We start from the raw sequence: 12,597 nt of genomic DNA, 5'->3' as shown, positions 1-12,597 counted from the left end.
GAGTCCTACGTTTCGAAACGGACCTGAACGGGGGACCAGGGGCCCGATCGGAGCAGCATGCACGTAGGATCCGTTGGTATTTGGTTGAACAACGGGCTTTTCACGTACCTCATATCAGATGAGCTGATTCACCACCATCACCACCAACCCAGAGAAATTATTCAAGCTGTGTACAACAATGCGAAGGTCTGTTCGGTAGACTCGTCAGACGCCATTAATGAGATAAAGCTTGTGTCCAGGTGGAGGCGATCATTTCCGCGGAGTTTGAAAATGACATTTGGTCACTGCCATGAAGAATTAGGTAGGGAACATATTGATTGCAGACGTGAGCGTAACAACATCAATTTGAATGAGTATGCTCTCCTTATGCACCCAAGTAATAGCTAGTCCATGTGACGCATTAGCTCAATATTTAATGTGGTTAGTCTTAGTAATTTAGATTAGTTTTGACAGTTTTTGCAGGTTACTTAGTTGTAATGATTAATCATGGCTGTTAGTTAATGATCAGTTGTGGATAGTTTGTAATGGCTATGCTTGCAGTTGTATATGAAGAAAGTTGAGGTTCCACCATAAAATCAATTAATAATATAGGGAGTAGCTCAATTACTTAGAGTCTTATTAAGCACATATCAATTCTCTCTTTTCTCCGATGTGGGATTGATCCTCTCAACATACCCCCCTTCATCACGTTTGGTGAATTTTCAAGCCTAGCACGTGGATAACACAAATCAGGTGACATGGAGCACGTGTGGCCGTTAGGCTTCACACGCGGGACACTCTGCTCTAATACCATGAAGAAAGTTGAGGTTTTACCATAAAATCAATTGGTAATATGGAAAATAACTCAATTGCTAATAAGCACATGCAAAGTTGCAGCAGTGGCACCATAAACGATAATTGAACCACAAGCAATCGAGTTTGGTGTTGATAATTTGACAAACCTCATGTGTTTGTGCTTGTGTTTGCTAAATCAGACCAGCAGGAACTTGTGTTTCTTGAAACATAGGCCATCATTGCATACTCTTTGGGAGTTAAACTCTGCAATTATTTTTTGTTCCCATACCCATTGGAGCACGACTCACTGTTCTCACTTTATGCATGCCTTGTGGTTTTGAACTTCTAAGAGCTTTCAAGTAGGAACCCAAATATATATCAATGAATTTAACTGATAGCTGCAAATTAAAAACTTATTTAGTAACTGTTTTTCATTCACACAAAAACATAAATTTGAAAACGAACTAATTATCAAATGGTCCCTAACGTGGTTTTTGTGTCTCATCACACTGACAATCTTGATCTATTTTGCACAACTTTACACTAGTCAACTATGATATGTGAGTTTTTCTATGAGTGATGTATGCAGAGTAACACATGAATTAGACGAAAATGACTTAACCAAATGGGCCAAATAGAAAATGATGTAAACCAAATTCAAATTCGAGCTAGTAAAACACAAGGATTATGTTGGAATCCCATTTATCCCACGCCGTCAAGAGTGAAAGAAGAGAATCACTTTAAATAGGATTATCCTACTCTAATTAATATTCAGACCTTTTATGATAAAACCTCACTGATTGATTGGGCAGGTGATAAAGTGAGGATAATATTAGTGTTGTTAAAGTGGGCCATCAGCCCGTCGACCTGAAAAATTCCACAGATTATAACGTACCAAATAATCTTAGTCGTACATTTGACCTAATTGGTTAAATCCCTAATAACCCATGTTCATGTAGGTCATATGCTACCATGACCATTGGAGAAGAAACACGCAAAAAGTGCTCTATGGAAGTGATGCTGGTTGTTGCCTTAACCAATTAAATGGGAAACAGAAGAAAAAAGTGCAGAACGTCCCATCAATTTTTTCGTGATGAATTTTGTTAGGAAGTGTGGCATTAATTTTTTTAATCTCTTTACTGACCAGGGCCAATGGGCAACAGTATTGTAGTTTTAAATGTTTCACCGTCCTTTGGCAAGGATTTGGATCCTCTCCTGAACAGGTTCGAATCCTTCTGATTCAATAATACGGATTATTAGATTTTGATTCAACAGTTATAATTATAACAACTTTTAAAGAAATTATTTGTTTGTAACTGTTGGATCAAAATTCAACGACCCGTGTTATTGAATTATAAGGATTCGGACCCTTTGCTTAGGAGAGGATCCAAATCCCCTTTAATTACCACAACACTGTATGATTTTGTTTTGGATCCTCTAGGTTTGCCAAAGTACAGCAACTAGATTTATACTATCCTAAATTAGATTCGTAATGGCCTGGTGAATAACTAACTAGCTAGGCCTAAATCCTAAATATTAAGAATAAGCAACTGCTACAAATTCAGCAAGATTTCTTGCACGTAAATGACGTTGGAGAACTAGATGACAACACGTGTGGTTTTCTTTTTAGTTCCAAAAATCTATTAACTCTGGTTTTGTTCTTTAACCCAGGTAATGTTCCTCTTTCTGACTCTTCCAATCGGCAACTCCCGCTCAACCCACCATCTGTTTAGGCCACCATTAAAGTTGTAGCTTATTGTCAACTGTTATCCGCCACCGCCATAGCCTACCGATCATCACAACCCACGCCTACTCAAATTTCAAATCTGAGGGGTTGGAGAGGAAGAGAGAAGAAGATGGTGACGATGGAACAAAAAAGTAAAACAACACATGTTGTCCTTTGGACATGCCACGTCACTTTTGTGCAGGAATTCTTGCTGAGCTTTTAGCAGCCAAGCATTGTTCAAATGTTAATGAACCATCTCCATTTGTGATTAGTACTTAATAGTTGAGTCCCAACTAGATTTACAGAAATCTTACTAAAATTGGAAATTTATTGTCTGATTCTTGAATTATTTTTTACATTTTCCTGCATAAGATAAAATGGTCAGAAAATTGATTGGGTTAGTAAGGTAATTGAGCAAATCAGATCAAAAGATAAAAATGAAACTGGGCAAATTAATCAGAAGAGAAGGCGACTGAGCAAATCGGTCATGCTCACAAATTTAGTAAAAATTAAAATCCTACTCGGTTAAATCAAATTCTTAACTACGTAGACGTGGGTTAGAAACGTTAGTCAAAACTGTAAGTTAATATTTTTGCATTAAAGGGAAAATATGTTAATCTAAATTATCATTGTAAGAAAGAAGAAAGGAAAATTCGCATCCTCATTGAGTCAATTTTCATAAATGAATAAATAAATCATTATTTTGAACGTTAAACTTGTAACATTCATGAACAGAATTTTTGGATATGTTGGGTCACCAGCAACTCCATTTATATGTCTTGAAATGCAACTTCACATCGTTGGTTGTATAATTAGCTTTGTGATCAGACAGATTATATGTCAAAATACAAGAGACACTACAGTTTAGACTCGTGCCTCCTCTAGCTCATTCATTGGTGCCGCTGCATGTGTGAAGTATACTTACTGTTTTTTGCTTTGACCAAAAAACATTCTAATGCTTACTACAAAAAATAATGTTAGAACGAAAATTAATGTTAAACTATGAGGTGGCAAATAGTCATGGAGAGTTTCACTTTTGAGATAATACCTTTAATTAGCAATTCTCAAGAAATAATTATTGAAAAATATTTGGCTATTGTATGTAATAAGCCTCTTTACGAACAAAATCACAGTTTGAGACGTTTGATACATGTACATAATTTTTCCTTTGCATGCATGCGTTGAGTGAATATTACGTATATTTATCGATTTGTGATTTGTATGTAAATAAATGTTTTTTACAAGAAATGTGCCAAGTAATTTTCAGACAAAATTCATATCACAATCTAACATCGAAAAACTACTTAAGTGGAAAACTCAGAAAAATGAAGCTATGAAATGCCCTTATAACATCGATCAATATCACATTTTTTATTTCAATGATTGTGTACTATTAATGAAAGGTTGTAATTATATAAACGACCATTATTATTGGATGGTAGGGAATTGTCTGATGGTCCAAATGCATCACCACTGGCCTGTTGTATGATTGAAGAAGGTGTGCTGTTTCTCTTCCAAGTTCCAATTGATTTATTTTGGTAGAGCTGAGCTTTCACATTGTAGCACTATCTTCAGGTACGTACCTGTGCAAGGTAACATGACGCATTATTTACATTGGTGGGGGATTTGCATTTTGTACTTCCAAATAAAAAAATGGTTTGTTTAGCAAATTTTGAGTCATCCTATGAATTTCTGTTTATGATTTTTGGATTTTGTCATTATTTCCTTGGATTGTTTGCAAAGGAAAATTTAGGAAGAGAGGGAATTAAAAAAAGGAAAATTTATTTCATTTTCTTCACAAGGAACCTATAAAACCCTAACAGGTACAGTAGAAGAACAAGAATCGAATTTCATCGAAGTATATCATGAAAATCAAACGTTCATTGAAGTACATCGACAAACAAGAATCAAACCTCGTAAATGCCAAAATAAATACTTAAACATTGGAGATATAAAAGCACGCATCGAAGCTAAAAACCCGAAATACGGTTCTTAACAAAACCCGAAATATGGTTCTTAACAAAACCCGAAAATAGTTACATCAAGAAAGGCAGGATAAGGCTTCGTGGAGTCATTTTCCTACATGTCCAACCTAGTACATCCATGAGAAGCCTATATGATAAGACTGAAGATGTCACAGCAAATAAAATTATAAACATAGTGCACCTGCAGGGAAACCCTAAATAATTGAAGTCCATCGTATTGTGAACTTGATGAACTTGGATCGATCAGCAAATATTTTTGCTAAGTATCGATTAAGTTACTACAGTGTCTTTCTCATAGCACCAAGAAAATGGGATTATAATCTCATCTTCGTTAAGAATTTGACTCAAGGTTGAGGACATTAATCAACACCATTAGTCATGGACGGTTGGACCAAAACCATTTCACAGGTGCTGCAAATTGGATTTATGCATGCATTTGGTCACTTAATCATCTCAATTAGGCCCCATGCGCTTACAATGTTGACAAAATCTTAACCTTTTTCAAGTTATATCACGGTCACAATGTTTACATGGTTCTCATATTTCTATGTATTACGTTGATTTTCTCTAGATATCTTTAGCATCAAGTTTACATAGTTAAGAAATAACAAAAAACTCATACTCCAAGGAATGGAGAAATTCAAAAGTCCATCGTGGACAACACTTATCATGCGACCAACCACAAAAACAAAAACTATATTTCCTTATAATTTAGTTTATTCGATTCTGCGTGTGATCTCGTACTTGTGAGAAGCTATTTACATATGTAATAATCGTACAGAAGAACTTCTCTTAAAAATATAATCATCGTAGTTCCGAACATGCTACAAAGAAATCGACAAAGACAAATGTAAAAAGTTGAAAAAAAATAACAAAAAGAAATCAAGAGGAGGAGGGAGCCAGTAATTGTCATGGCAGTGATGCCCCTCCACAAAAAATTTGACGGTGTCCCTAAACGATGGGAAGTTTGTAGGTGTGAGGGAGGTGGTCTGTCCCTATATTCACCCCTGGGTCATGGTCGGGACCTAGGACTAAGGAACTTGGGCTAGCTCACAAGTTGCAATTTTGGGTCCCATTGAAGAATCATGGGTTCCACCAAAGAAATCCAGCAACAAAGTTATACAGCTATGTTTTCCATTAGCAATATTTAGCCAGCGGGATCGATGGCCTAAGAAAATTATTGGACTAAATCTATAATTAAGGCACTGTATCCTCATAGATGGAAAATCCCATGTGCCTTGCCTTATCTCGTATATGGCCCTTACTTTGATTGGAATTCAACATTATTTTGATCTCAAATAATTTTGATCCTTAATCATCATGATAAATTAAAAAAAGGTTTATGCTTCCTTACCAAAAAAAAGAAGAAGGTTTATACTTGAAAGCGATCGAAGAAAAAAAAAGAAACTTTAGTAGTACTTGAACTATAAGATTACACGTACAACAAAGTGATGATACTATATTAAATAATTACTAGTATGTAAAATCTTAAGTTGTCATAAATTTGGCCAGCAACATATATAAAGCTACAATGTCTATTTTCTAAGTCTCGAATGCTCACAACAAGTGTTCCAACTTCTCGAGTAATGCTCTATTGCTTACGATAATGCTATTTTTTGTTCAAATCTGAAAATTAGCTAGTTTGGTAAGGGAAGTGATTTGAATTCACCATTTTAGCTTCTTAACATCTTTGTTAATCATGGTCGTTAATTCCATTTGATTTATATTCAATCTGGTTGCTTCGCCGACCACATCAGCGGCATGTAATACTTCTTAAGAAAACAACGTATATTTAATATAATTGATCTTTATTTGCCAAACAATTAAATTAATAGTACATCGATTATTATGTCCTTTGGGTCATTTTACATATCCACTACTGTTTTACATGCAAATTTACTAATACTTTAACACCGTTTTGTTTGCTAAACGCACTTTTACAACTAGGGCTTATCAAACAATTTCAACTTTTTACATCTGTTTATTCTTACAGCATAGCAACAATTTTTTTTTTTTCAAAGTGCAACGTACCAAGTTAGCCCTAGCTCGACTCGCAAAGAAGAGATTGGGACTAAGATTTTTTTTAAATAAATAATGACCTTTTTGTATTTTCAGAACTCAAGCAGGTTTTTTATTATTTTTAAGTTCAACTTTTTAAAATAATCTTACCAAACAAGGATTCAAAATTTGTGATTAAAAACTTGTATTCAAATATACCAAACGGATCTTAATCAATTATAAATTTTTTATTTCTTAGTTCTATAGTTCTTGTTTGTATATGTTTTTAAAACAATTGAAAGCGTTTTTGGTGAAAATATTTTTGAGATCAATTCTTAATAAAAATACAAGTAAATTATAAAAAAAAACACTAAAAAGCTTTTATAAAAAGCAAATAACCGGTACTTCATGTAAAAAACACTATAAATACTTTGGAAACAAAAAAAATATTTTCCTTAATAGAACTTTTACTCATTTTAAAAGAACATACACACAAACGATAACCCGCATGGAAAAAACAACCTTGCGATAATAAATACCAACGAATTGTGAGTTTCGATGCAAATGGATTAACGGCTGTGGATTAATCTGCACGCCCTTCGATGATTAAACCTTTCCTGCTCCATGATTGGCTTGATGACGTCACCCGTACCGCAGCTTCACCATTCCCGACGCTAATCCCAGCTTAAATCACTGCACTAATTATCCAATCAGCCTTAATTAATTACAATAGAATCAGTGCACGGTCCAACGGTTTCCGGACCACGCTGCCATACTGTAGTCGAGCTGGATACGATCGGGACACGAAGCCACGTGGCCAGCTTAAAGCCCTCTGGATAGCACACACGTGTCGCCACGTACAGTTTTTGTACACGTGTCGGGGAATAAAGTTGTTTTATTACGTCTTAAGTAAGATTAGGGTGATGCGCTAAGTTCCAAACGAGTGTCTAATAATTCTGCGACTACCACGACCCCCATTTTACGGTACACGCAACGTAAATGAGTGAATTTAAGAATATTTCTGTCAAAACTGTTATACAGACATATAAAAATAAAAAAGGGTAGCAAATTTTCTCTAATGGAGTTTTCAGTTTTTTTCGTGGCTCTAAGTTAATAAAAGGCAAGTCTTTTTGCTGTTAAATTTGACAGCAGTTGTCAAGTTTATTTATTAATTTTTTGATAAAGGTGTTGCAATATATAAGAAATGTTGTTGTGTATTTCAAATATTTGATTGTTGTCTTAATATTTGGACTCCACAAAGAGATGAAGAAAAAAAATTATAGAATGACATTATTATATAACATATTTGGTGGACTAAAAAATTGAAAAAAACCTCAAATTGCCACATGAGCTATCAAATCTCATTTTGATGTTTAGAGTGTAGAATGAGATTTTTGGAGTACCAATAACAATTCCCCTAAAATTTGACATCTCTTTTGAAGATGCTTTAAAATAGATGCTACTGTAACTTTATTAGGGTCTTGTAATGATTTTAGTTTCATATACTCATAATTGTATTTCTATTTTTTTTTTAAGAAGATAATTAGTGGCAAGTCACAGTGATCCGGCTTTTATGGGCTGGAGAGGTTATGAAGAATTTCATCTTACTTGTGACCACAGTTAAGCAGATTCACTAGCTTGGGGCATCGAACCTGAGACCTCCCACAATTTTTTATCTACTCATAATTGTATTTTTGACGCTGGTAAGTTTCTCTCCTAATAATGGTTATCGGGCATGCATTTTTTACCATCCTATACATTGATGTATATGTATTGTAGAATTTTCAGTCGGTACAAAAGACGTCGTCGTTTATGAGAAAATCAAAATGTTCTTTGGACAAACCACCATTGTCCGAAATTCTCTCAAGCCGACAAAGATGCCTTTGATTTACAGGGACTTGGTTGCCTAAACACCCTTGATTTGATGAAACCGCTCCCCATCATTCTGATAACCCAACATTGCCACTGCATATATGTTATCTTGTACATTGAACAAGGGCAATACTGTCTTTTGAATGTCCAAAAAAGTTCGAGGAGGAGTGGCAAGAGCAAATTGGAAAGCTTTACCTAGTGTGAGAGCGGTCCAGACCGTCACTGTGCCACTTGACAGAAAAAATGGAGAAAAGTTAGAGTCAAAGTCTAAGATTTGCAGGCCCTCCCTCATCAGGACTTTGTAATTCATTCACTCCTACATTAAACATCATGAACTAACACCACCGAGTTAACTCGGCCTAGAAATGACCACGACAAAGGAATAAATGAACACAAGATTACAATTTATTTCAAGTTAACACGATGTAAGATTCGATCTTGCACTTCGAAAGACAGACATAGATAAATGGAACAAGATGAGGATGTATAGCGAAACCCACATTTCAACTCTATCTTTTAATTGAAGAGAAATATAGAGAAATAAACGGCAATACCAAACATGACAACCACTTGATTTTGAGAAATTAAATCGTCAACGATTAATTAATTGAGCTAACAATGATTTAAATACACACATTATTACGTAAATAATAATATGCGAATATAAGCTATAAAAAAATACAATAATTGATTAAAATTCATATGGGAAATTTTTTGTGGGGAAGGTCATTTCTCAATGGAAAGTGATTTTTGCCACTTTTTCTCTCTTGTTTTCTTCAAACCAATATGCCCGGGCAACTTCATCTTGCACTTGGAGAGGTATACAAACAACAAATGACATTGCTATGCATGAACCGCTTGGCCCTAAGAAAGTTTAGCTATCAGGATAAAGAAAATCGACTTAAATACGCATTATTATGTGTATAACCGGTGACATATATAATCTATGAGCAAAGTAAAAACTATTAAGTCAAAGAATTAATTAAAATCTATAATGGAAAAACTTGAGTCATCTGCAATCATGGAGCCCTTCAAAAATTTACATTTTGAAGAATATTGTAGGCTAAATTTTTCCATCTCCAGCTATGCCGGGTTAAATTTTAACACCTTAGCTTGGGATGTATATGTTGTGACCCCGCCAAGGCGCTTGGGGGCTTGGTATATGTACTTTGCCCTTGGCTAAATGTAGCCCTAATTCTTTGTAGCAGACCCATTTTGACTCTTGGATGGAGATAGATTTTGTACAAATTCGGGAATTTTTACACACCTATTTTTTCCTTATGCATCCTATTTGTTATTAACCATTAGAGGAGATTCAACGGTCAAAAATAAACATGGCATAAATAAAATTTACAAACATAAATAAAAATATGTGGGAAAAAGATGAATTGACACAAACAACGATGTATATCAAGCTACTACAACCAACTTTATATTGCACTTGGAGAGAAAAGCAGACAGATGAACTACACAATTCGGCATGACAACCACTTGGCTCTGAAAAAAATTAAGCTGTCAAGATGTAGAGCAACGATCTAGTCCTTCTAATAGTGACTTACATACGCATATATAGTCGGTGACACGTATGAACCATGCGTTAGTGACTTAAATACGCATATATAATCGGCGACACATATAAACTATGCGTGAAGGATAAGCTATTAAGTCAAAATCAATTAAAATCAATAAATGGGAAAATGGTAAAAGGTTAATCTCTATACAAGTTTAGAAAAAAAATGGGAGTGTGAAAATAATTTCCGGGACTCAACTTAGTGGCATTTGTTGCTAAGGTATATTTATTACACAACATCTAACCCCTAGTGGGGTAAGCAACTTAACCATGGATTAGAACTAGGGTTAAAAGAACAAGTGGTTAAGAAGGACAACCACAAAACCCAGATTTTTATTATCGACAGTCATCACTGCTCATCATCATCATCATCCCTCTCTCGGCTAGCTAAACCGTCTGTCTCTCTCTCTCTAAAAAAAACCTAACCATCTTTCTCACTCTCCATACCTCCCCTCACTTTCTCAACATCCTCCCATGGCAGCTCAGAGCTGTAATCTGCACAGAAATCTAATCCTAACGACTTAAAGCAGCTTCCTTTTAACTTTCTCTGTATTTGCTTTTGATTTTTGTTCTCAGTTTTTGGAGACCCCTAGATGTTTGAGCGATGGATATAACCCCGTCCATCACCACCACCACCAACAACACCGCCAGCACAAAATCCCCGGAAGCCGACAGCGAAACTCCGACTCGGATCCGGCAACCCTTAAAGCCTCCGTCCAGCAACGGCGTCCTCAAGCGCCACAACCCCACGCACCACCTCCACCACCACAACATCCCCATCACCCCTGTTGTAGTCACCTACAAAGAATGCCTCAAGAACCACGCCGCTGCGTTGGGTGGCCACGCCCTCGACGGCTGCGGCGAATTCATGCCGTCTCCCGCTGCCAACCCCGCCGACCCCACCTCACTAAAATGCGCTGCATGTGGCTGCCACCGCAATTTTCACCGCCGTGACCCCGAGGACCCCGTGCAGCCAAACACCCCCGCCGCGACAACGCATGTCATCGAGTACCAACCCCATCACCGCCACCATCCTCCTCCGCCGACTCACCCCGGCAACCGAAGCCCCAGTTCAGCTTCTCCACCGCCGATCTCGTCCTCCTACTACCCCTCCGCCCCCCACATGCTCTTGGCTCTGTCCACCGCTCACGAAAACGCCTTGGCGGGTGCGAATAATAACAACGCCGTTGCTATGCCCCAGATCGTGTCGCCGAGCCCGAATGCGAGGAAGCGGTTCAGGACCAAGTTCACCCAGGACCAGAAGGAGAAGATGTACCAATTCGCAGAGAGGGTCGGGTGGAAGATGCAGAAGAGAGACGAGGAAATCGTGCAGGAGTTCTGTAACGAGGCCGGCATCGAAAAAGGGGTTCTCAAAGTCTGGATGCACAACAATAAGAATACCTTCTCCAAGCGAGACGTGCTCAATGGCGGCGCTGGCGGCCGTGCTGGCAGTTTAAGCAGACCCAGCAGCTTTCTCCTTGAGCATTCCCACCACCACAACAACGGCACCAACGGCAACGGCAACAACAACGATGATGACGAGGAAGAGGATGATGATCAAAACGACAACAAGAACGGCGTTCCGAATCCGAATCATCATTACCAGGGTGCTGACGGAGGTGGCAACAATGGGTCATCTTCTTCTTCTTGATCCTTTTGATGAATAATAAGAGGAGCTTAATTAGCATTCGAGTAAGGCCAGTGCTATTAAGTAATTAATTAATTAGTTGCTCTTAAATTTTCTTTCTTTCTTCTTCTTTCTTAATTCTTCTTTCTCATTGTGTTTAGTTTAAGTAATGAGACTATCAATACTTCAGTTTGCTGAGGATAACCTGGGAAGAGATTGATTGATCCAAAAAAAGGGAATTAATTTGCTGCCTATATCTTCTCTTTATTTATTTATTTATTTTAGTTTCTTTCCATTTCCCCAAAGTGATTTCCGCATTGGCTTTTCTTCCTGCTTAATTCTTGTGTTTATTTTTCGCCTTTGTATTCAATAACTTAACTCAAGTTAAGAGCATGACAGAAATAAATCATACTGCGCAGAAAAAACTCTCTTAATTCTTGTGTTTATTTTTCGCCTTTGTATTCAATAAATTAACTAAAATCAAGAGCATAACCGAAATAAATCATACTGCGCAGAAAAAACGAGTGCAAAAATTATTATTATTTTTTGTTCTAAAGCTATGTGAAGCTGAAAATGTGTTCAATTTCTTGTTACTAAAACAAATGCATTGGATTTTATTAATATTCTGTTCTCTGAGAATAAGCTGCAGAAATGCAGGTTACCCTTTTTCTTTTTCAGAAGGTGAGAGAGAGAGAGAGAGAGAGAGAGAGAGAGAGAGAGAGAGAGGCATTGTAAGTTCTGAATCTAATGTCTCATCAGGGAGAGATTTTCCTATCCTGTGTCCGATACAAAGAAGCAGAAAGTGTTAGCACAAAACATAAGATCATTGTGGGCAGTTGCAAAATAAATTATTCTACATTATCCCATTAGCTTTAAGCATTTTCTTAACTTTTAATTATATATAAAATTAAACTAGAGAATGATCCAAGAGAGATCTAAAGAAATCATTGTTTAAATTAATACCCACATCCCGATTATTGTCTTAGATTTTTTTTCACCACTATTTTAATTGTTTTTTTTTTAATTGTGGTATGGACCATTTTGC

At 36.7% G+C, this 12,597-nt stretch overlaps 1 protein-coding gene across 1 annotated transcript; it reads left to right on the top strand.

Moving 5' to 3' along the window:
* The first annotated feature begins 10,284 nt into the window (after positions 1 to 10,284).
* LOC103965023 (zinc-finger homeodomain protein 9) lies at positions 10,285 to 11,806 on the top strand. The gene has a single exon (XM_048577948.1). It carries the CDS (start codon positions 10,530 to 10,532, stop codon positions 11,574 to 11,576), a length of 1,047 nt encoding a protein of 348 aa, XP_048433905.1. The 5' UTR covers positions 10,285 to 10,529; the 3' UTR covers positions 11,577 to 11,806.
* Positions 11,807 to 12,597: the final 791 nt, after the last annotated feature.

The sequence above is a fragment of a genome, unplaced genomic scaffold (genome assembly GCF_019419815.1).
Source record: "Pyrus x bretschneideri cultivar Hongxiangsu unplaced genomic scaffold, Pyrus_bretschneideri_v1 Contig12, whole genome shotgun sequence".
NCBI lineage: Eukaryota > Viridiplantae > Streptophyta > Magnoliopsida > Rosales > Rosaceae > Pyrus > Pyrus x bretschneideri.
This window is presented reverse-complemented; position numbering and strand designations above follow the sequence as displayed.

Excerpts from the sequence above, each read along its gene's own strand:
- LOC103965023 (XM_048577948.1), top strand. The coding sequence starts at position 10,530 with ATGGATATAACCCCGTCCATCACCACCACCACCAACAACACCGCCAGC.